Source organism: Sceloporus occidentalis, unplaced genomic scaffold (genome assembly GCF_023333645.1).
Source record: "Sceloporus occidentalis isolate IW3139 unplaced genomic scaffold, rSceOcc1.0.p SCAF_1, whole genome shotgun sequence".
Taxonomy (NCBI): Eukaryota; Metazoa; Chordata; class Lepidosauria; order Squamata; family Phrynosomatidae; genus Sceloporus; species Sceloporus occidentalis.
In genome coordinates, this window is record NW_028316981.1 from 179,353,861 (window position 1) to 179,378,489 (window position 24,629).

General features: G+C 44.3%; 1 protein-coding gene across 2 annotated transcripts in view; it reads left to right on the plus strand.

Annotated features, from left to right (window-relative positions):
- GRIPAP1 (GRIP1 associated protein 1) overlaps positions 1–23,306 on the plus strand; it is a 64,627-nt gene extending 41,321 nt beyond the window's left edge. For both annotated transcript variants that reach the window (XM_089484396.1, XM_089484405.1), the window contains 5 exons: positions 2,410–2,537; positions 3,671–3,799; positions 4,822–4,915; positions 16,408–16,562; positions 21,806–23,306. In XM_089484396.1, coding sequence (XP_089340522.1) covers positions 2,410–2,537; positions 3,671–3,799; positions 4,822–4,915; positions 16,408–16,562; positions 21,806–21,898 — 599 coding nt within the window. In that variant the 3' untranslated portion in view covers positions 21,899–23,306. The remainder of the gene's footprint in view (positions 1–2,409; positions 2,538–3,670; positions 3,800–4,821; positions 4,916–16,407; positions 16,563–21,805) is intronic.
- Positions 23,307–24,629: the final 1,323 nt, after the last annotated feature.

Below are 24,629 nucleotides of genomic sequence, written 5' to 3' on the forward strand. Positions count from 1 at the left end.
TTCCCTCGGAGTGTAGTGGAGTCTCCTTCCTTAGAGCTCTTTAAGCAGAGGCTGGATGGCCATCTGTCAGGGATGCTTTGATTGAGAGTTCCTGCATGGCAGGGGGCTGGTCTGGATGGCCCTTGTGGTCTCATCCAACTCTATGATTCTATGATTCTATGAAACTTCAAATTTCCCTAGAAGCAAAGATAAGTTGAGGTTGTCATACTTTCTCTACATCATGAGAAGGCACGATTTACTCAAAGGGACAATAATGCTAGGAAAGATAGAGGGAAGTAGAAAGAGAGGAAGGCCACATGCTAGATGGATGGTCTCTTATTAAGGAGGTCATGGATATGAATTTGCAGGACCTAAGCAAAGCAGAGGAGCATAGGGAGTTTTGGAGATGTCTCATGCACAGGGTCGCTGTGCGTTGGGATTGACTCGAAGGTATTAACAATAACAAATAATAATATAGTTAATCTTATAATAATAAGTTGCTGTTGTTATTTAAATTGTTCTCTTCTACTGACAGAACCTAGAACAGCATAAAATATGGTAACATGACAGGAAGAAGTATCATGAATCTGGCTCATTGACTGTACCAGAAGCATTCAGGCGAAAGCACAGATAATGTCAAAGCTTAAAACTGAGAATTCAACCCAAGCTATCATTCTATGGTGGTGACTCAGGAGACTTTCATGTAGATAAATAACTTGAGCCTTTGCAATTATAATGTTGAGCTTTCTCTTTTGATGAGCTCCTGACTTAAGAGTGGATTGTCACACCAGTCCTAACCGTATTGCTAGTGAGGCCTCTTTTTAACCAGCAGTGCAGAGAGCCAGTCTAACCACAGCTTAGGGATCAACAAGAGACTGGAAGATCCCACCCTTCCCCAGGTTCTGCCTTCACATGCATGGATTAATCGTGTTCCTTCTTCTGGCCTTAATTATGGTTAATTTCAGCCAGGATTTGCCTTTAACTATGGTTAAAGCCACTAGAGGGAGTATGAGGAACTTGTGCAGGAGAAGCCAAAACTTGGGGGAAGGGTAGGATCCTGCAGCCTGGCTGATAGATCGGGAGCATTTCCCTCTGCTCAGGACTCTTGCGCATTCCTGATTATGTAAACAAGATCTTTGCTGCCTGGTTTCTGTAGGCCTCTTGAGGTTCCTGCATTTGCAGAGAGAGCTAGGTGCTCCAGAGGAAAGGAGTTAGTTAAGGGGGCGGGGGGGGGGGGGAGAGATGTGAGCACAGGGATCGATTTAAGACAGAATGCGGACTTGGAGCATTCACACAGAATAGGAACTTGGGCACATGAGGACAGGTAAATTCTACTAGGAACAAATAGTCTATCTCAGCTACTGCCATCATTTTTCACACCTCAAGCTCTCCTTGTGTGTTGAACATGCAGAAAAGTAGAATCTGCCAGCAGACAGAACCCCTAAGGAACAATTCCAACCACCAGATAGTTCTTTGTATTCAGCTATTTTGAGAGCTAGGAAATAACAAAGGGACCCTAATCAGTGTTTAATCTGAGTGGAGCTTGTTGGGGTCGTAATCTGCCTTCAAAGCAGACCCATTTGAGAAGCAGATACCAACATGTGTGTTCTTCTATCATTTATTACTTGAAAGTGGGGTTGTATTATTTGTGTATGCAGTCTAGCTGGTAAAGAAACTGTTTCTGAGCATACAGAAAGAGCCTTTTTTTTCCTCCCAGTAAAGTACTTTGCAAGCATTCACCTGCTCACATGAGGCTAAATTTCAGGTGGGTATATGGGAGTGCATGTGAGCTCCACTCCCAAACATTGCTCTGCACCCCTCATCTTCACAAGACTTCATCCATTGATCAACCCCAGTCCTGATCACACAAAACTGTTTGTTGAACTTTTCACTCAAGTCACAAAGAGAAGCAGCTGAGCGCCTGGCATTGTTCAGGGCTGTGGTTTACATGTGTGTCTACATTCACACACCCTTGTTTAGCCTACATGTATACAGATGAAGGCTTCACTTACTAAATCTAGCCACAACACATCTGGACATTGTAAGGCAGGAGATCTAGAGAAAGGATGTACCTTCCAAATTGATCCGGGCCTTGTTCAGAACCATCCATACTATTAGATATTGTGAGGCATTTTGCTTTAGGCAGCAAATTTTGGGTGTCATGGGAGGAGAACTATTTTTGTTGTTGTTGTTGTTGTTGTTGTTGTTGTTAAATAGCTATTTAAAAGCTATTTAAGCTTTATTTATTTATATTGCCAAGGATGGGGAGAGGTATTTGTGGGACTTTCCCTGTGTACCAAAATGACTTGACTGGCTATGGGTCCTGTGCTCCTTGACTTGGGCTGATTTTGGGCTACATTTGCTGCAATAAAATGTTTAGAGTCAGACATTTGGCCTCCTTGGTGTTCTAACATGCCTGCTTCCTTCCAGGGATAGAAGATCTTGTCCTGGCAGATATCAGCTCACCAAGCCGGGCACAGACAGGGGACAGCAGTAGCATCTCATCCTTCAGCTATCGTGAAATCATGAAAGAGGGATCTGGACCCGGTAGTAATAAGGTGAGGAGGCCCTGAGGCAGAAAAGCTGACCTAGGTTTGGCAGTAGAAACCAAGAAGGCTGGGGGTATTGAATGGGTGAGGTTCACTTCCTGAGTCTGAGTGGGCCTTCCCATGCAAGACAGAGGTTTCTCTGAAAGAAGCAATATCCTAAGGTATTTTTTTTTTTGGGGGGGGGGGGGGGACTGGCTTCTATGAAACCAAAAGAATAAACAGAAGTTGGTCCTTTAAAGGAAATTGGGCATAGTGACAGAAAGAGTTTGTGATATTTGTAAGCTGCATTTCACCAAAGAACAGAACCTGCAGAAACTTACAATGGTCAGTGTATATATAAAAACACTTTCAAATCTTCTGTTAAAATATGTCAGTTGGCTAAAAGTAAAGCTTCATAAAAGCTGGTACAGCCACCTAATACAAAACTCTTAGCTCTTCATGCTGTAATCTTTTTCAAGGGTTTATAAGACTTGTGAGAATGCAGCAGACAAGATGTTTAGTGTAGCAAGCTGTGACTTGGACAGTTCCCAGTCCATACTTTGCATCTAATACTCAACTCAGTACATTAAACTAGTTTTTATCAGGTATAAGGATGCATTGTTATCATTTTAAGCTTATATGGGCACTTGTAATATTTCCCAAACAAAATGTTGAAATTTGAAATGAAAGTATATAGCTTGGAGAGTACTTTGCCTCACATGAGCCCATCCATTTGTACTGAATTTATCAGTTGGTTCTCTGGGAACTGAGACTGCCTGCTGCATAAAGTTGTCCTGGTACAGTATTATGAGTTGATTTGTCTCTGTGGAGGTGTACTATAAATCACTGCCCCCCAATACACAATCCCATGCCCACTTCTCCTGAACTTTAGATATCAGTGTAAAGAGACATCTGTTTTCAGATGTCTTAGGTAAACAGAGAGAACCATGGGTATGTAAGTATTGTTTCTAAACCTCTTGGTGTAAATGATTGTTTGACCATTCACCCAGTAAGGCTTCTTGTAAAAGCGGAGAAGAAAATTTTGATTATTTGGAGGCAAAATCAGAATGCTCTCATAATGCTGTTTGGAGACAGGATTATAGATAGAGCAAATGACTTATCCAGCTGTCATCATTTCCTCCTCTGTGTTATTTTTTCCTCAGTCAACCACAGGCAGTCCACAGTCCCAGTCGCAACCCCCACGTCCAGCGGACCTCTCAGATGAAGAAATCTCTGAGCTGTTCCAGCGTCTGGCTGAAGTTCAGCAGGAGAAGTGGTTACTAGAGGAGAAGGTATCAAAATTCCAAAACCTGGTTTTGGAAGGGCAGGCAAGGGTTTAGTGGAGTCCAGTCACTGGGGGGTGGGGGTTGACTTCTGACATTGGGAAAGTATTGCCACCACTTGACTTCATTGGCTGCAAACAGGCCTAGGAAAACCAGGAAACCAGTCCCAGGAGAAACCTCCATGTAGGAGCTCATTCTGAAATTTGATGGATATGTCCAAAAGCCAGCTTATGAGATGAGCCCTGAGAGCGAGACTCATAATGTAGGGAGGGAAATGAGACCCAAAAAGCTGCCTTCTGGGCAGAGTCAGCATAAAACATTGGTGCTGGGGATGAAGAACAAGATGGCATCTCTCCACCCCTGTTGAATTGCCTGTTGAATCTGCAATGGAAGACTGCAGATACAGTAGGACAGAAGTCCTTCATTGCATCTCAGGACTAGTTTAGAGGACCGAAGACAGATGGTAAGATCAGGCAAAGCCTTCAGAAAGAAAAGCTGGGATGCTATCACTGCCAGCTTCTGGCGAGCAGTTGTTTTCATTCTATCTTATGGTAAGGCTGGCTGGAGTAAGGGATCATGACTGGCCTGTCTCACATTTTAAGAGACACTAACACAAATAGGATGTGTGGTTTAGTGGTTAAGATGCCAATTCTGATGGTTGGAAGGTTGGCTGTTCAAGGCCCAAATGCCATATGATGGTGTGAGCTCCCATCACTAGTTCAAGCTTCTGCCAACCTAGCAGTTTGAAAGCATGCCAATGCAAGTGCAGGTAGAAAACCTTTACTTCAGTGGGAAGTTAACAGCATTCCATGCAGTCATGCTGGCCATATGACCACCGGAGTCATCTTCAGACAGTGCTGGCTCTTTGGCTTAGTAACAGAGATGATCACCGCCCCCTACAACTAGACATTCATGTCAAGGGAAAACCATTACCTTTAATACAAATAGTAGATCCCAAGACTTGGGAGATTGCATTGGGCTCTGGGTAAGATGGACCAAGAATGAGGAATGATATTATCTTTCCTTGGTAGGTGAAGCACCTGGAGGTCAGCAGCGCTTCCATGGCTGAAGACCTGTGCCGGAAAAGTGCCATCATTGAGACCTATGTGATGGACAGCCGCATTGGTGAGGAGTCTGGCATTCAGAAGAGAACTAGCTTGGCCAAGCCAGGCTTTGGGGAGTTGTGACTTTAGTGTAAGGAACAAAGAAGGAGGAAGAGAAGGCTGAAGGCAAAGACAGCACTGCTAGTGCATTTAATTTCAGTCTAATTAGGCCACTCAAGGGTACCTAATAGTTCTTTTTCTGAACCCATAGGGTAGTGGGTTAAATTTGTTGAAACGATGAAGCTTTCTAGGGTGCCATATTGTTAGAAAGGGGTGGTGGTTAATGAATGGATGGATGGATGGAGTGAGTAGTGGTTCTAAACATCTGGTCTTTCAGATGTTTTAGACTTCAGATTGCAGAATCTCCAGTTATTCATCATGCTGTCTCAGCTTCTGGGAGTTTAATTCAAAAGCTACTAGAAGATTCTAGCTTGAGAACCACTGTTTCAGGGAACCCCAGGGTTTCTGTGAATACTGGCATATTTCTGGCTGAAGAGATATTTGAGAATGGAGTCTTCTTACCACACACATTTCTTTGGGGTTGTTCCCAGTAGGTGGTGCCTGGTTGTTCAAGGTGTAGTTCTGCCTTTGCTCACACTGAGATTTCATCAGTTGGTCCAAAGTATTCTGTGTGAGTATAGACTGTATTTTAATTAAATGAGACTGAGGGCTGTCTTGGAAATATATACATATATTTAGGAATATAAAGCCATTTTTAAAAATACAATTCTGAATCAAAATGCATAATCATCAAGAATTCTACACCCAGTTGGCTAATCCAGTCTCTTAATTTTAAAGAAAAGCAAATACCACAACTGCAAAGAAGTTTTTGCAAGTGTGTGGCTAACACAGTCTGAAACCTGTGGAAAGGAAGTGCATCTCCCGAGATCTAGACTCTTCACATTCCCCTTGTACATGAAGGGAAAGATAGTAAAAATATGACTCCCCTGAGTGCAAGTCAGATGTTCTCTTTAAAAATTACACTGAAGTATCACCATAGGGAGAAATGCTTCTTTAGGTTCATCCCCTGGCATTTATGTGGCTTGTAAAGACTAGTCATATGGGTAAGGCCAATCACATGTGCCTTCCCCACAGACTTGCTACAGGAAAACTAATTCCATGGGAACAATCTGTTGCCTTCAGTCTCTCCCTCACCTGTTAAGCAATTATCATTTCTACATAAACCTAGGAAGACAAGGAAAAGGGTGGGGATCAAATAATTAGAAAATAAATTATTCAGAAATTGCGCAGTTCAGTTGAGCTGAAAAATCATGACAATCTGAGAATGGGGAGTGGCAATGCTACATAACCATTTTCATAACCTCCTCTCCTTCTCAAGGTGTTATATTGAACCACAGGAAAGGCATGTGGATTCTGAAGCTGAGAAAGAAACAGCAGTGGAGCTGGGCCCAGTGTGTGTGTGTATGTGTAGGAAGGTTGTGGCAGTATCTCCTTCCCGCTCCGTCTGCCCCAGGACCTAGCGTCCTTGCTCCCCACCCCCGCATTGCTTCCGTGACAGGCCTGGCTTGCGAAGGGGACCTTTTTGTGTCTTCAGTGAAGCCGGGGGTGGGGGGGTGGGATGACAGGGCCTTCTCCTGCAGCAGCCGACGTGACAGCCTCCATGGGGACCTGCTGTCAAAACCTGTTAGCACCATCTCCCATCACAGGGCTCAGACAGAAGCCAGAGAAAGGGGCTGTTTCTACTCAACCTCACTGCAGTACAAAGGGAAGCACACGCCCGTGTTCAGGCGCAGCCATTCCAGATCTTGCCTCTTTGGCTGTCTTCCTTCGTTTGTCCTTCCAGCTAGCCATTGTCCTGCTTGTTTGGCTCTGGTTTGGTATCCAAAAGCATTTGAATATCCCTAAGAATTGGTGTTTTTTTTCCTGGCACAGGGAGATCCAAATATACAGTACCATCTCCCTCCCTCCCTCCCTCCCTCCCTCTATCCCTCTGTATGTCTGTTTAGCCCTTCACTTCTGCAGATAGCGCCCATGCTTTTGTGAAATTACAAAAGGCTTTTAGAAAAACTTTCCCTAGTTGAAAAAGTCTTTTGTGATAGGAAACTGCCTGTCAAGCAAAGGAGAAGGCCTTGCTACCTGTGTGGAATATGGTTCTCTGAATTACAGCCACCATTTTTGTTTTTATTTTTAAAGCTTGTAGACATTATGGTGTAAAGTTAAGCTTGAAAAGCAAAGGTTTCTGCTGAAAGCTTTGAGAGTAGAGGCTATTTGGGACTTTCAGTAGTCATGGGCTTCATTAGCTCTGTCCCAAACCATCAGCCATCAGTCCAGCAAAATGGTGTGAAGGCACATGGTAAAGCTAAACTGGTCAGGAGATAGTCAGGAAGGTGGGAGACTCCTTGGGAATCTCTGATCATAACTCTTGAGTTCTATATGGATAAAAGAAAAAAATAAAATATTGGGCTACCCACTCATTCTCTTCCATTTATCTCTCTTATTGAATAACATTATTTGAATGAGACGTCTTAATGTTGTCTGGGTATGAAACTGTGCTCAATGTTAAGGTACAAGAGGGATTTTATCCATCACACTTGACTATCATACATGGAAACAAGGTCTCAAATAAGTGGCTTCTGCTCAGTGCTAAACAGAACTGATCTCAAACCAGCAGAGAGTGGAAATCTTACTTAAAAAACAGCCACAGCCAACAACTTTCAGAATCTCCCAACCAGCTATGGTCCAAAAAAGGAAAATTTCCATTCTCAGTTTTACCAATCAAGTACTAGTATTTAAGTAATTCTTGTTTTGTGTTCTATTTCAAATCACTGAATTTTAGTTCGTGGCACTTAACCGCCTTTGGACTGGGGCCATTTCCTTTTCCCTTGTGGCAGAGGTGGGGTAAATTGTGAAGATGCAGGCTACGACCTGTTTCCATGGGCAGAAAGAGACAGTGTAGGAGAGGCACTGCTTATGCAACATCAGTGTCCAAGTGAATGTAGACTTTGCATTTTCATTAGGAACCTGTTTGAAGCATTAAACCTTGTGCATGAAAACACCCTTGATCTGTAAGAAGGCTGACATGGTGAAGAATTGGAGCCCCTCCCTCCTTCCAAACAGAAAGAAGACAGGCTTCATATTCTCAGCAGGTTTTGATGCATTGGTCTTCTTATTCCTTGCTCACAGTCACTGTGCCCCCTCCCCAGCATGGCCTTATGTGTGTTCATACAGTTTGAAGCATTCATTCCAAGACGTACAGAATATCTCATTGGTTGAATCTTGGGCATGCGAGGGGTCTTCAACTGATTCTTGCCTTTTGCAGTTACTCTTAAGCAGGACTCTGTGTACACTATGCTTTCTCAGAAGGGAAATTAAAATTCCCCAGGAGAAGCACAGTTCTGCAACCTGCATAAATTGAACTAATAGGAGCAGAAATGCCTATACTTATTTGCATGAGTTTTGTTTGTTTGTTTTGGATTGGTTTTTTGCTCACATGGGGGAGAAACCAGGAATCACATAGGAAAGCAAAATCTCAATTTCTGTATGGTGAAGAGCCTCTTCAGCCCTTCCCTCCAAAACTGAACCTAGCTTGGCACAGATAATTGGCTTTACAAACTTAAGGACTAGAAAGTTGATTCTATTTTTTAGGATGAGAAAAAGGGAAGGCTGAGAATCTCAATTTACCAATATCTTCATCTAATACCAAATTCCATACTTGTGTAGTGCCTTTGCAGAAGGTTGGCCTGTACACAACCACAACTGTAACATTGGGGGAAAGTGCTCTTACAGGCATGGGTCCTACCCCAAACTGCAATTCCTGAGGTTTAATACCTTCTGTTAGAGAAACAGGAATTCTGCAGCTTTTGGGGTGCAGAAGAAAAGAGAACCATTCATGATTACCAGCTGTAGGGCTTCCAGCTTTGTTTTGAAAGAAGCAGGGAGATTCTAAGCCCCAAATCTTAAAATAGTGGCTTTTCTGCAGGCACTGGTTTCCTGCTCAGCAAAGGTAGAAGAGGTAGAGAAGGAAAGTGGAGTAATCAGTTGATCAGAATTCTGTAGTCCTCCCTTTTTAAGGGATGGGGTGAAATTGCCACATTTCTATACCATTTTGGTTGAAGGAGCAGGGCGTTGTTTCACACAGGGATGCTTGTCTCTGGAATTTACAAAAGGTTAGAAGTACAGGTAGCGGTCAACTTTTTTGCTCTTGGCATGAAAAAATGTCAGGCTCAGCAAATCATTTGGCAAGTCAATCGGAGCAAGAAGCTGGGACACCAGGCCAGAGGGAGAAGACTCTCTATCCCACTCATCAGACTGTTTTCCTGATGTTCCTGCCAGGCATTCTCTCTGCAGTCTGTTCCCAATCCCACCCCACCCTTCACCATCCATCTCTGCACTGTGTGAAGCGAAGCAGCTAGTTCTTGACTCTCATGTGCTGCTTTTCTTTACCCTGGCTTGGGTCTCTCTTGTAACCTTCCTCCCTCTTGCCCCACACCTCGCCTGTAATTGTTCTCCTGCTCCCAGTGGATCTTCACCATTCTTAACCCATTTGTGATCTGGTTGGTGTGCTTTTGTTTGATGGAAATTGCAGAGAAAACAAAACCCTTTAATAGAAGTACAGAGTGGGAGGCATGTTTATAGCACTCCTAAAAAGCCTGGTGGAAAGAGCTTTTGTGTGCAAAGGGTTAACAGCTGAGTATTAGGGGGCAGCAAGGGAAGGATCCTCTGGAGTAGTTGTGGATAAGTTTTCCATACTTCCATGCAGAACCGTGCCGCGGGCAGGGAACAGGAGCTAGTTATAAATAGCTTGTGCAGGGTCGCCTTCGCCTCAGCTTGGCAACACACAGCCCAGCCAGTGAATATTTCATGAACGCTAAAAATACAAACCTCCTCCTCCTCCTGCATCTTGTGCTGCTTCCTTGTGCCTTTGCCTGTCATTCTCTGTCTGTTTTGTCCTCCAGATCTTTGTAACTGAATCCAGGAGTAGCTGCTGGCCCTCTGCTGTAACTACTTGACCCAACTGCCCTAAGAGTACTCAGAGACAGTGAGGGATGTGCTTTTTAAAAAATGAACTCTACTTTTCCCAGTGTTGCAATTGGAACTTGGTTTACTTAGTCTATGGCTGTTTCCATAGTTTTCCTTAAGTGACCTAGACTTAATTACTTCTTTTTGGTGCAGGGCTGGGAAGGAAGCAAGGTCTAGTGGATGAGCCATTGGAGTTTGTGGTGCAAAGAGCACAGAGTTTGATATGCAATGCCTAGATCAGGGAGGCAAGGAGAAGTCTAGGTGATGGCACTAAGAGTGTCCTAGTCTCTCTATCAGAGCTGAGAATCATGTGGGTCCAGATGTTAGATTGCATTTCCCAGAATTTGTCACTATTTTGCTGGCTATAACAGATTTGACTTGCAGTCCAACAGGGCAGCATAATTCCCATCCTTGTTCTAGACTTTATTCCTGAAGATAGAATGAGTTTGTGAATTTCTAGGACATGGTGGAGAGTCAGGGGCTTCATAAGTTCATAAATGTCTTGTGTCTGTCCACACATGATCTGAAAGGGAGATGTGGTAACAGAACTACCACAGACCTCTGTGTGTGTTGCTTTATCATCCCGCTGCAAAACTTACATATCGGCTGTTGAGGATAAGCATACCCAAGAAGTGTCAAGTTTTAAAACATCACCCTGAGAGCCTTTCTTTTAAAATTTAGAAAAAGTCTCCTGATTGTGTGCACAAGTGCTGCAACATCACCTGTCATGTGCAACTGTGTATCAGGCCTGAATCCTTCCTGATACCTATGCTTTCAAATGGTAGAGTATGTGTTTCAGCCTAAATACACAGACAGTGCACTGCAAGGATTCAGATTTCGGTTGAGGAAGTCTCCCATCTGCTCTTTTAAGATAAGTGTCCAAACATGCAGTGGCAGCATGTGGAGAAGACATGAGCATCAAGCCAAGAAAAAGGAAAGGGAGAGGCCCAGTGCTGGCCAGCTGAATGGGAGAACATTTTAGGCTATTCATTGCAGTGAGTGGCTGGGGATGGTTCTAGAGACTGTGGCCTTTGGGGGTAGTATCCAGTTCATTGAGGAGAGCTTGGAGGTCTCCAGGACAATGCTTTTCATCAGAAATAGTGAAATACAGCACTGAGTGTGATGGGAGACAATGAAGAGCTTAGAAATTAGGAACCTGGTCCTGGGATCCCCAGCCATCTCTCTGGTTTTCTCCAGGTGGTCCTGCCACCAATCCCCAATTTTTCTGCAGTCCTCCCCCGACACCCCAATTCCAAAAGGTTGAAATGCCTCTCCTATGGCTTAGGGGTCTTTCACTCTACACAGTTATTTCATTGTGATTCCACTTTAACGGTAATGGCTGCCTCCTATGGAGTCCTGTGGATTGTAAGCTTTAAGGGCTTGAACAGACAGGTCAAAATAAAGCTGCTTCAGGTCACTTTGGAGGTATGCTGTTTAAATGATGCATGTGTCCTAAGAGGCCAAAGCTGCGCTCCAGTCCTTAGGACTCAAGCATGGCTTTGGCACAGCTTCTGGCCTCTTAGGATGTATGCATCATTTAAACAGCATACCTCCAAAGTGACCCGAAGCAGCTTTATTTTGGTCTGTCTGTTCAGGCCCAAAAATATGCTGGGATTTGAGGTCACAACCTTTTGCCTTTGTTTCTTCCCTGCAAAATGTCCAAAATTGAATGTGGCTGTTAGGCTGAATGCGGTTCTCCATCCTTGAATTTTTAATTGGAGGTGTCTTGGGCCATATCATACAACCCTCTGCCTGGCACAGGAAATTCAGAGCTCAAGCATCTCCAATCCATGGGTGACCAGCTTCTGCTTTTTAAGACCTGGGCAGGAGGAAAGAGAAAGCAAGAGGCCAACCCTCTCTTTTAAGCAACTAGGTCCATTGTCAAGCTGGTCTTATTCTGAATATTTCTCCTAATCATCAGCCAAAATTTACTACTCTGTAATTAGATTTAGTTTTGTACTCTCAGGGGCAGCAGAGAATAAGTCTTTGCTTTCCTCTGTTGAAGTTACAGAGCCTTTCATCAGGCAACAGGACCAGCACTCTTATGCCTCTGAAAACCCATTAGATAATGGTACAAACTTCAAAGTTTTACTCAGCTGAATGTGAAAGGCATGCCCTTTTAACAATTCCATCATAATTCCAAATAAGGGTGGTGAAAATCATGGATATTTTCCTCCCTTTTCATTTAACAGGCTGAGCTGAGTATGTCCCTCCCAATTATATATGATCATGTTGTACAAATGCTTACTGGGTAGGGCTCATAAGAGTTATTTTATTTTTGGACTACAGTTACCAGACTCCCACAGCCAGCATGATTACTAGTGATGCTGGCTGGTGGGATTCTGAGAATTGTAATTTTAAAAAATCCATGCTGTGTTACTGGGTTCCATATTCAATATTATGAGAAATCTGCTTTCCATTTTCTACGAGGTAAAACCACATTTCTAGCTTTTATAGCTGTCAAGATAGTTTCAAGCTGATAAGACAATATTTGTTATAATCAAAAAAGTTGTGGATGAAGAAGTAGCATTTTATTATCAAGTGGAGTTCTAATGCCCCAGGACAAAAAGGAGGAATAAAAAAGTGATGTCAGAATGGATGAATTCAGCATCTTATGGTGGAGAATGTTCATGTTAGATTATATATATTCAGTCCAACTGTTAAGGCACCAGATCATATCTGATCTTGGATGTAAAGCTGGGTCAGGCCTGGTTAGTACTTCATGGGGGACCACCAAAGAATCCCAGGTGCTGTAGGCTATATTTCAGAGTAAGACAATGGCAGACCACCTCTGAGCCTTTCTCACATAAGACCGCTATGAACTTGAAGGGGTCACCATATGTTGATAGGATACTTGAAGGAACATGGATACACATTACAGGGGTTGGAACTTGTGTTGATGATAATGAAAAAAATTACAGCGCTTTATAAATAAAGGCTAATAATAATAATAATAATAATAATAATAGTAGTAGTAGTTCTGGCTAGTGTTTTGAACACTGGACTATGACCCCAGAGACCAGGGTTCAGTTCCCCTCTCAGCCATGGAAACCCACTGGGTGATTTTGGACAAGTCACATAACTTCAGTCCAAGAAAACCCTGAAAGGTTTGCCTTAGGGTCCCCATAAATCAGAAATTATTTGAAGGCAAACAGCAACAAGATCCAGCCAGTTTGGCCATTGGTAAGGGATTCTGGGAGTTGTAGTCCAAAGTCTCTGAAGGGCCAGTGGTTTCCCATCGCTGCCATAAGATGTAGTCTAGCCTATGTGATGGCACTGGGGAGAGCTTCAGTTCTATTGAGTCCATTGGTCAGCCAGTGAACGTGTGTTTGTGTGTGTATCTGTTAAATGGGCTGGTGCTCACTGGTGCAGCCGAAGGGCAGGAAGGATTTCTGTCTTGAGAGACAGCTGGGCTGATGAGGGCTGAAGTTTGGGAGCAAGGAGAGCAGGTGGAATCGATCAGTGTGTCAGGGATGCTTTAGCCCAACATCAGTCTGGGGAATCAAGAGAGCGAAACGCAACCAACAGCAGTAAGAGGGAGGGCAGGGGATGCTTTGCTCTGCCTCACCCCCAGCCTTCTGCAAGACAGAAGCTGAGAATCCCACTGCTCAGTTTCAGCCTTTCACTGCTACTTTTTTCAGCACGGAGAGTCAGTATTAAAACGTGCAGACAGTGCTGCCAACCCAGGGTTCATGCAGTGGAAGGAACTTGGGAGGAAGAGGTGGTAAAGAGCAGGGCCAGAGGCTCCAAATCAAGAAGGGAGACTAAAGCCAACCTGGAAGCTGGAAAAGCATGGGTGGAGTCTGGGGAAACACTTTGGATTTTGGTTTCTTGAAGTCTCCTTTTGGTTATCCTGATCATGGTTTGAGGGGGCAGGCTGGCTGTCCACTTGGACACTCTAGATAAGAGGCTGGGGTGGGGAACCTTTGATCTTCCACATGTTGTTGGGCTGCAGCTCCTATTAGTCCCAGCCACCGCAGCCCAGTGTCAAGGGAAGGCCAAACATTGTCCAGTGGGCCTTAGAGCAGGAGGAACATCTGCAGCAGATTCCAGGAGCCAGTTTTCTGTCCCGGGCCTCCTGGTAAATGACATGGACAGCCAAAATGCAAAAAAGTGCAGGGTGGGGAGTTGGGATCAGTCTTCCTTACAAGTTGACTGGAGGTATACTTCTGTTTTTGAAAGCCAAGTACTTTTTGATGTTAAACAAGGCCTGGGTGTCGTGGGAGAGACATTCCCAACATTTAAAACTTCAGTTGCTGTTCTGGAGGTTTCCAGGAGAGGCAGTCCTCCCTTTTGGGGTGGGTTATACGAAGGGTGGTCTAGAGAGCCTGGAAGGATCAAAGGCTGAAAAACAAAACAAAAAACCCTGTTTTGCCCCAGTCCTTTCGTTTGCCCATCCCTGCCCTACAGGTTCAGACTTACCTGAATTTGGCAGCTAACCTGAAGTTTTCCCCTTCTAGCTGTATAAAATGTGGAGCCTTATTGTGGTTAATCAGTGCTGAAGAGGAACACTGCATAGGCTCAGATGTAGCTCTTATTCCATTCCAAGCACAGCTGAAAATGGATTCCATGGGTTGCTTTACTAAGCATTGGGTCTGGTGATATTTGATGCATATTGGCAGCTTCTTTCTCCCAGTCCAAACAACAGGTCATACTGTCATGGGGCCATGTAGCATCCACTTCAACAGCAATCACAGTGTGAATTTGTTTCTCTGCTCACAGTGGTCATGAAATTGTGGGAGGCCTCTTGGTTTTTCCTTCTAATGTGGAAGTTTTAAAAATCTCATTTAATTCTTTTTCCAGATCTTTCCTTTTCGAAGCCAATTTCTCAGAGTGGGATTGAGGATGGGCTATTGCTGTTATCTGTTTCCTGCTGTTTTGCTAATTTCATGGCTGAGCAGATTTTCAGCCTTCCTGCAGGGAAAGACCCCAAATTTATGTCAGCCTCCTGATGAAATTAGATCCATCCTAAGCTTTGGAAAGGAGAGCAGTGAGTAATGGTTAGAGGGAAATGGACGTGGGAACGCAGACATATGAAATGCCAATCTTGTTAGGAAACAGAGCCAATGAAGTGTTGGGGTTTTACTTATTTATCATATTGAAATGGAACACCCACTAGGACTGAGCTGAAAGGGGGAAAGGCATGTGTATGTGTGGATGTCTGTGTTCCACAAAACATTTTCCCCAAAGGGAATTGTTTTAGTCAGTTGCAGCTGAAACAACAGAATCCTGTGGCACTTTAAAGATGAACAAGTTTATTACAGCACCAGCTTTTGTGGATTATAGTAATTAACTATAACAATAATTGCTCCTTCTGCAAAATACCCTACTAGCCATTTTTTCTAGTAGCTTGGGAATAAGAGTGAAAAGATTTGCGATGCAGGTTGCTCCCTAATGCTTACTCAGATTCATATCTCATGCCATACTTCTGAACTGGCTTCTTCATGTTGTCTCATGGTTAAATCTGATCAGCTGAAAAGCATTGTGTTTGCTGCCTGATCACAGATTGCTTAGAATCATTCAGAGAACAGGGCCACCTGAAAGATGTATGACAGTATTCCTCAGGGTTTTTTAATATATATATATGCTCTTCATTTCTCACGTTTCTACTTTTCCTCATGATCAGTGAGCCCCTTAGGACAGCTTGCAATATGAATACACAATAAACAAGTCCATACGAAAATGGTAAAAAACAACAACAGCCAACATCTGTAAAAGCAAAAGACAATCCATTTAGTTCAGCAGCTTGGGAGAGGATGTCCTCCATCCACCTACCTACCTTCAAAGGTCTTTGGAAATAACACCATTTGTTTATACACTTTCTAAAGGTTGCTTAGGGAGGGGTGCCATAAGTGCAGTATCCTTGTTCTGTATGTGACTACCAGTCTCTTCTCTGCTGAGGATGGGATATTGAGGCAGACATGGTCTAAAGGCCTTAATGTGGTGCATGGTTCATACCAGAGCACAGTCTCCTTCTGAGGCCTGTATTTCACTGTATTCACTGTGGTGGCAAATATGTGTCTGCATTGTACCACCTTGAATAGAAGTGGGAATGCTGTCAGGTCAACAGACACTTGCTTAATTCTCAGATATCTTGGGTTTTGTGTAGAGGGAACTGTTTTGTTTAAAGGACCATACAGAGTTGTGTAGCAGCATGAGTTCTGGAATAGGACTCTGAGGGCTGAGGTTCAAGTTCCCACTCAGGCATGGAAACCCATTGGGTAACTGGACAAGTCACACTTCTTTACCTTCAGAGAAAAGCAATGACAAATCCCCTTTGAACAAGTCTTGCCAAGAAAACCCAGTGATAGGGTTGCCTTAGGGTTGCCATAGGTTAGAAATGACTTGAAGGCACATAAGGACAATGACAATCATGCACCCCCTCCTTTCTGCCTCTGAAATGGTCCAGCATTGGTTGGCTAACTCAGTTGAAACTAGCCCGAGACTCCCTTGAAATCTCAAGTTTTGTCTCTGTGACTGACTGTCATACACGCTCAACCTCTCCTTTTCTTTCCCACCCCTTCTTTGGGACAGATGTGTCAGGAGCCCACGGGCAGGTTGACCGGAGCAGCCTGAGCAGCGTCTTGCGGGACCTGGTGAAGCCGGGAGATGAGAACCTCCGTGAGATGAACAAAAAGCTACAAAACATGCTGGAGGAACAGCTCACCAAAAACATGCACTTACAGAAGGTTTGTGGGTTGAGCCTGGAGAAAATGGGCCTTTTGGTGGTGAAAGTGAGTCAGATGGAGCACAGGAGGGTGAGAAAGACGAGTGAGAAGAGTTGTCTACTTCCGGGAGAATCACAGAGCTAAGAAAAATAAAAACAGCACTGAACTTCTATTACCAAATTGAAACTTGCTATTTATGTCATGGGTAGGGAAAGTTTTGACCCTACAGATGTTTGGGGCAAAAACTCCTCCCAGAGTCTTTACCACTGGCTATGCATGATTGGGGCTTCTGGGAAATGCAATCCAAAATGTCTGGAAGACCAGCGCTTTCCCGTTCATAATTCAGATGGTATAGGATTCTGGTAAAAGAAAAATAAGTTGACACCCCTCTCCTGGTACACACACCTTTTTGGGCCAAACCCTATTTGAATAGCAACACCTACCAACTGAATAGTTTGTTCAGATGAAACCTAGAGGTTATTTTAAAAGATGGTGGCATAAGCTACTGAAGAAAGTGGGTAAGGGTCAGGGCTGGGGAAAATGTGAGCCCTTAGGTGTTGGTAGACTGCAATTCCCATCAGTTTTAGCCAACATGGACAAATGATAAGGGATGGTGGAAGCTGCAGTCCAGTAATATCTGAAGGACCACACAGTTTCTAGGATTGATTTATTGATGGGGAAATCTTAGAGCAGGTAGGAATTACATAGAGAAGCCTGGAAAACACACACACACCCCGCAGCACAATAAATACTGTCAAACCTCAGGGGTTAGGGAGATAATAGGTAATGTTGTTAACTCTTCTCCTATCTGGCTTCCAGAAATCATACAGTTAAAGTTGGCAAGGTTGGTTTTTATTCTCAGAGCACATGTGTTAGCATGCCATAGACACTTGTGTCTTACACTATTATGTAAAACCAGACTGCATGTTAAAAGAGTGCACCTTCATAACAGTGGCTGCAGGGTGTCACCAGGGGGTGTTCCAACCCTTGATGTAGAGGTGGCAGGGCAGCACATTGCAGAGTGCCTTCTGAGGAGTAGAGTAGGGTGCGGTGCTTATGCAGGGGTACCAATCTGAGTAAAGGAATGCCTGAAAAATGCCTGCTCAGTTGCATGACTACCCACCATCTTATCTTGAGCACTCCCTTACCAGCAACTCTAGAAACAAGGGTATGTTTGCGTACACGTGGACCTTTAGGGTGCCTATCAATTTATGGCAACATTATGAATTTCATAGGATTTTCTTAGGCAAGGAGTATCCAGAGGTAGTTATGCCAGTTCCTTCCTCTGCAAATATAGCCTACAGAACTTAGTATTCATTGGTGGTCTCCCATCCAAGTACTAACAACGGTTGATTCTGCTTAGCTTCCAAGATCAGATGAGATCAGGCACCTTTAGAGCACAAAATCCCTGACAAAAGACAGGCAAGTTGTTTTATATGTGTTCATGAGCCCATTACCTTAAATCTCCTTTTCAAAAAATAACACTAGTAATACGTTGTTATCAGTGCTGGTCCTTGAGGGTAAAATGATATGCTCAGAAATAATGTATCCAAAGCTGCTTTATTTTATTTTACTTTAAAGTTTGGGAACTGTAAAATAGGCAGCGTGGTGTATAGCATTGGACTATGACTCTGGAGATCAGGGTTCAATTCCCAGATCTAGCTAAAAACCTACTGGGTGACCTTGGGCAAGTCACACACACTCAGCCTTAGAGGAGGACAATGGCCTCTGAAGAAACCTGCCAAGAAAACCATATGATAGTCTTAGGGTCACCATAAGTCAAAAATGACTGGAGGCACACAACAAAGTACATGTGGACTCAAGAGAAGAAACTGTTCTGAGGGAGCTGCCCAGGAACCAGTTGTGCCAAAAGCTGGAACTAAAGAACAGCTGGAGATGGTGGCTTCAGTGTGGAGTGTGTTTTTACACATCCTGCAGCTTCCAAAGACCAGTCATGACTGTCTTAGGGTTTCTCTAGAAGTCTTTTCTCAAACGTGAATACCACAGGTGATTGTATACTGTAGTTCCTAACCACATTGCACAACTCACATACATCATACAACTCCCATTGTTGTCTGGGGGTGATGGGATTCACCTGTGGATCCAGAAGATGGGAAAGATGGCAAAGGGAAGGACAGGAGGAACAGGGGTGGGGAAGGACCAGAGCAAGTAGCCATTACTGTCGACAAGAGAGCCCTCTCAGGGTGCCTGCATAGCAACATTCAGATAGAGGGAAAGGGGTTGAGGAGAGGTAGCACTTTCTCCTAGGAACATGTGGCTGTGGTGAGTGAATAAGAAGAGGCAGCTTCCCCCTGGGAAGAGGGACAGGCTGCTGGCATGGATGCTGCTTTTGTGGGTACTCCTGGCCCAGGGCAAGTGGAAGTGGAACTTCTGCCACTGCCCAGCCTTTTGTCTTGTTTCTGTGCGTGGTCTCAGCATGCTGCAGGTCAAGGTGACTGCTGGGGAAAGAGAGGCAGAGTGAGCCCAGCTCTGGCTCCAAACGGCAGCTGAGGGAGTAGCAGGTTTCCTTCCAAGCTCTGGCTGTGGTGACCTTGAGTGGAAAGCAACTGCTACCTCATGCCAAGGAGCTGATCATGCTCGATCCATCTTCCTGTGCCACAAACGAGTGACCAGCCCAAAGCTAGAGAAGAAATCTTGTCACCCATGCAGCTGTGTAGCTGCCTCTCAGGTTCAAGAGCCAAAGGGAACAATTGAAGGCAGACATCCCACACCTCTCATGTGCGTCAGGAGCTGCCTCTGTTCTGCTGGGACATTTCAGTAAGGTGTTTACTTTGTGGCTGTTGTCCATGTTGGAGACCCTACTGGTTGTACAAAGAAGGGGGAGAGGAGGCAGGAGTCCTCTCCTTTGTGTTCTTACACCACAAAATGGACTGCTATTCTAGGATTTTGAAGATCATAAGAGGCCTTTTCCCAACACACAGTTACAGCACTATGATCCCACTTTAACAACCATGGGTCTGTCCCATGGAATCTTGAGATTTGTAGCACAACTCCTCTAGTGCTACCACAAACTACAAACTCCAGGGATACATAGGAAGCAGCAACAGTAGTTAAAAGTGGAAGCATAGTGCTGTCATTGTGTAAACTGAGAAACCCCCAGGCAATGGTCTGTCTGTCTGTCTGTCTGTCTATCTATCTATCTATCTATCTATCTATCTATCTATTTATTATATTTATTTGTATCTCACTCTTTAGCCAGGATTGGGACTCAGAGCAGCTTCACAGCATTAAAAAGAGTACAATTAAAAACATTTTTTAAAAAGTACATTAAAAAGGAATTAAAGTATTACGGTATTAAAACAGATAGTTATTAAAAGAATAAAACATATTTTAAAAAGATAAAACTATATATAGAGAAAAAAATCTAGGGAGAAAATGACTCTGAATTCCTAGGAACAGGGCCAGGGGATTGGTTGTTAGCCCTTCATATGTTTTGGGCTATAATTCCTATGGTTCCATGCTTTTGTCTGTAATGGATGGGGATAATGGGGACTGCAGTCAAGAACATCTGGGGTTCAAAATTTCTATGCTCTGAGCTTTCCAAAAAAATATGTGAGGTTTAAATATTCAAGAAGGAGAGAAGGCAAACACTTTGTATCCATATAGGTGATAATTGTGTGCCCCCCCCCCCCATTCTTTTAAAAGGATTCATGGAATCTAGGTGTGCTATCACCTGCAATGCCTCCGTATTCAGTGACAGTATACTTCTGAATCAAAAGCTGGAATAATGACATCTCCAAGATCCTCTAGCTGGAAGGTTTTAGGGAATCAATCCCCCCCCCCCCCCCCAAATTCTACTTTGTTGTTGGGAACAGTCAGTAGGGGAAAGCCATCCTGTGCTCTCCTGTGTTTTGTGAGTTTCCCAAAGGCTCTTGGCTGCTGTTAGTAAAAGATTTCTAGATTTCTGGACCTAGAGAGACCTTTAGTGTGATCCAGGGAGGCAGTTATTCTGCTTGCCTGCTTTAATGGCTGGAGCACACACTGAGGCAAAAGGGAGAGAGTCAGAGAGAGAGAGAGTGCCTGCCCCAATGAAAGACTTTGCAGTATACTGTGTGGTGTGTGTCCCCCCCCCCCTCCCCCCAATTAGCTTGATGTAGAATCTGATCCTTCCAGTGTCCTAATGGAACAAGGGGACGAAAGAGTGATGTCAGCGGAAAGAGGAGGCTATTTATAGCTGCATCTGAATGGGGAGGGAATGGGGGTTGAAGCTGCTCCAGAGGACGGACTTCAAGGTTGGGGCTGCAAAGGATTGGTTAGTCTGGGACAGAGAGAGGATGCTGTCCTGGTGGAGGAAGGTTGCATTGGGTCTCAAGGCTGAGGGGTGATCTATGTTATGCAGTCAGTGCAGGGATGTGCTGAGGAAGTAGAGGAGAAGAGGCAGTGTGGGGTTGGAGGGTAAATTAAGTATGGTGTGGCTGGGCTTGGCAGCAGCCTCTAAGGGGCACTGTGGAGCTGGGAAAGGACACTGTGCATGTTGAGGTGCTGCAGCAGGCATGCTGGGGTTGTGAGAGGTGCCATTCAGTGGTTGCGTGTGAGGCAGGCAGGGAAGCTGAGCTCTCCACGGCTTGGCCACACCGAAAGGAGAGTGTGATCTTGAGGGGCTTTAGATAAGGACCCCAGGTGTGCAAGGTGGGAGAGAGGGTCACTTGCATTCAGGATGTTTGCTACCAGAATATTGGCTCATTCTTTCCTTCCTTTAAGTCTCATTGATTGTGATTGGTGCGTTATCTGTTCCTTTCCAGACTTTTCCTTTGATGTGAAGCCCAGTGGTGATCAATGAGCAATTTTTAATTGGATAATGAATTGTTCTGTGTGGATGATCACCGGCTTGGAACAGTGTGTGTGTGTGTGTGTGTGTGTCTGTCTGTCTGTCTGTCTGTCTGTCTGTCTGTCTGTCTGTCTGTGTCCCTGCTTAGAGAAGAGAGTCAGTCCTTTCTGTTAGCTACATCAATTACTTTCCCAAAAAGCAGAGCTGGGAAAATTGATTTTGGAGGGACTACAGCTTCCAGACTCCCCCAGCCAACATGGCCAGAAGCTGTGCTGACTGTCACATTGTGGGATCTGTAGTCCCCTGAAGTTCCCCCCCCCAAACTCTGTTTGGCAACCCTGTGGGATACTGTCAGTGAGAGCAGAGAATAAGCCTGAGCAGTATCAGTCATTCTCATTGTAACACCATGTCTCTTCTCTCTTTTTGGCTTTTTCCTTTCCCTGGTCCCTTCTTCTCCCTCCCTCCTTCCCCCCAGGATTTGGAAGTTCTGTCCCAGGAGATTGTCCGTCTCAGCAAGGAGTGTGTACCGTCCCCGGATGCTGAGCCTGCCTTGGATGATGCTGTCTGAGCTCAGTTCCGTCCTAGGACACCAACCCCTTTTGCTGTGCCCACGTCTGCATTGCTGGCATTGGGGGCTGGGGAAATAGTGGCATTTTCTGCCTCTTCCCCACCCACCCCTTGCACCCCTCCATTGGATCACTTCTTGTTTTATTTTGTGGAGGTGTTTTTAAGCCTCCCATCCTTTCTGTCTTTCCCCTTTCTTAATGCAACAAACGGTTTCTCCCTAAACCACTCCTCTTTGTTGGCTGCCTGGCTCAGACCTTACCTGAGACAGATTTCTTTCTGCCAGGTCACACGCATGCTGGTTATGCTTTTGTTGGTTTCCTCTTGGGGCTCTCATGCCTGGCCCTTTAAGAAGTACTGGTTGAAGCAGCCTTCCTGCTCTGGTGCACCTGGTGGGATGGAAGGCAAACTGCAACCTGGTTCTTAAGGTGGTCGCTTTCAAAATTCAAACCAGCACTGAATAACAGTGTTCCAATCTGGAAAAGCTGAGGATCCCTCCTGATGTTATTGGACTGCAGCTCCCATCATTCCTCACCACTGTCTGTCTTGGGTCAGGACTATAGGAGTTACGTCCAGCAAGAGATGGAGGTACCACACATTCCCCAGCTGCTCGAGGCCTCTCTCCCTTCATTTCTAGCCCTACAGGCTATAACTGTGATCCTTGTGTTTCATTCATTGCACCTCACTGCTGGTCTCTTGTTCTCCCACAGGCCTCATTTTGCATGCTTGGTCGGTCCCAGCTGTTGCTGCTGTTAATAAAGAGTTAAATATTATAGAGAAATATATATATATAAATATATATTTGCGATGATTCCCTCCCTCTGGGTAGGACTGAACCCAAGCAGTGCAAACTCCTGTGTACATGCAGGAGGAGGAATTCCTGAGCTTTTACAAGGTTCCAGCTGCACTTTTTGTTGAGGGTGGTGGCGTGGGTGGGGGTGTTTATTTAACATTATCAATGACTTATACAAGGCTGTAATTATTGAGCAACTGATAATGCAAACAGTGATTTTGGGGGAGGGGGGATTGGCTCTACCTCTGTGTTGTCCTTGCTTTGAGAAGATGGGGTGAAATGGGATTAAACGTCCATCTTTTGAAGTCTGTGCCAGGCTTCTGGCCTCTGAATTCATGGTGAATGAATACACAGATGTACTGCTGAGTGAGAGAGAGAGAGAATGTATGAGAGAGAGAGATTAATGATCCAAAGTTGGAAAGCTTAGATCCTTCCTTCCTTCCTTCCTTCCTTCCTTTGGTAGTACTGCTCCCAGGTCTTCCAGCCAGTATGGGCAATGGCTGGTGTGTTTGAGAAATGTTGAAAAACACCTTCCCAGATTTTTCTATTATTGTATTTCATTATGTTTATTTATGTCCCACTTTTTCCTTAAAATTGGGACTCAGGGCATTTTACAATTTCAGAGAACAGTACAATTAAAATTGTACCAGAGAATATTAAATAAAATTAAACTATTACAATATTAAAACAGACCACTCGTTAAAAAAATAAAATACAGTTTAAAAAGATAAAAGCACTTAAACACAATACACTGAACACCCCCAGCCCATTCTTTAAAAACTCTTAATTCTCCCTACAATGTAAGAATGATGAAGATTCTTGTTCTTGGGCCCACATGCAAATACCCACAGCTTGCCTGCCTTGCAAGCCAACGCTGACACACTGAATTACACTTCCACACACACACATACACACAGTGCTTTTCTTTAGGAAGGAACTCGGAACATCTCAGATCATGGATTGTCACACTTCACAGCAGCCAGCCCAGCCTGACTGAAACAAAGCCACAGTGGTGTTTTGCTCATGGTCTCTTCCAGTTCTTTTGAACTGGAAGGATGGAAGCTGGGCCTTCCAAGTGTGTTTGTGTGCTATTCCCTAATGGGAACTGCTCCATAAAAATACAAAGCCTTTTGACCCTGGTGTGAAAGAAGGAAGGTGAGACTTGAGCCCCACAACTGCACAGTTTCAGGGCAACCCTCTTAGCTCAACTGCTTTGCCATTGGGGAAAAACATATTTTGCTTCTTAGAAGCAGGTTTCCAGTAAAAAAAAAAAAAAAAATCCTTTGAAAAGTAGGATGAATAGAGGAGAATTGGGTTTAAAGCTAAATTGGCTACTTATTTGTTTTACTAGTGTTCGGATAGGGAGCAGCTCTTCATTTTTGTTATTTCCAGAATCAAGATCGTATGCAACAAGAGTCCCTCTGACCATGTGCAGGTTATATATTTTTTCCAAAAACCTTTCGTAACTAACCCCAACACTGATGTCTACAGAGTATGGGCTATTTGTGCAGTCTTGAGGTCTCTTCTTGTCTAATTAGAAATGAATGGCTAGGAAAGTAGTTACGGAGAAGTGAATGAGCTATGTATTCTCAGTCATTTGAAGCTTTCCCCAGTCCTTCTCTGACAGTTGAGTTTACATCAACCAGTCCTAATGCTGTCATGTATTCTTTTGAACCATGAGAGCTAGCATCTTGCTTGGTTTCTCATAGATCAGGAGAGGAACGGGAAGAGAGATTGTCAGTTTCCAGCAGTGACAGACGTAGGTTACCCACCAGTACTTTAACTGGTGTTCAGAATCCAGTCCTTCTTTCAAGGGCCAAATGCATTTCAGCCTCCCTTCACCCACAAACTCTGGCTTTCACATGATGAAACCCAAGTGCTTGAGTGTTCTCTGATTCTCTCCTTCGTGCTTTTTTCCCCCTTCCACTGCTTAAGACGCCCC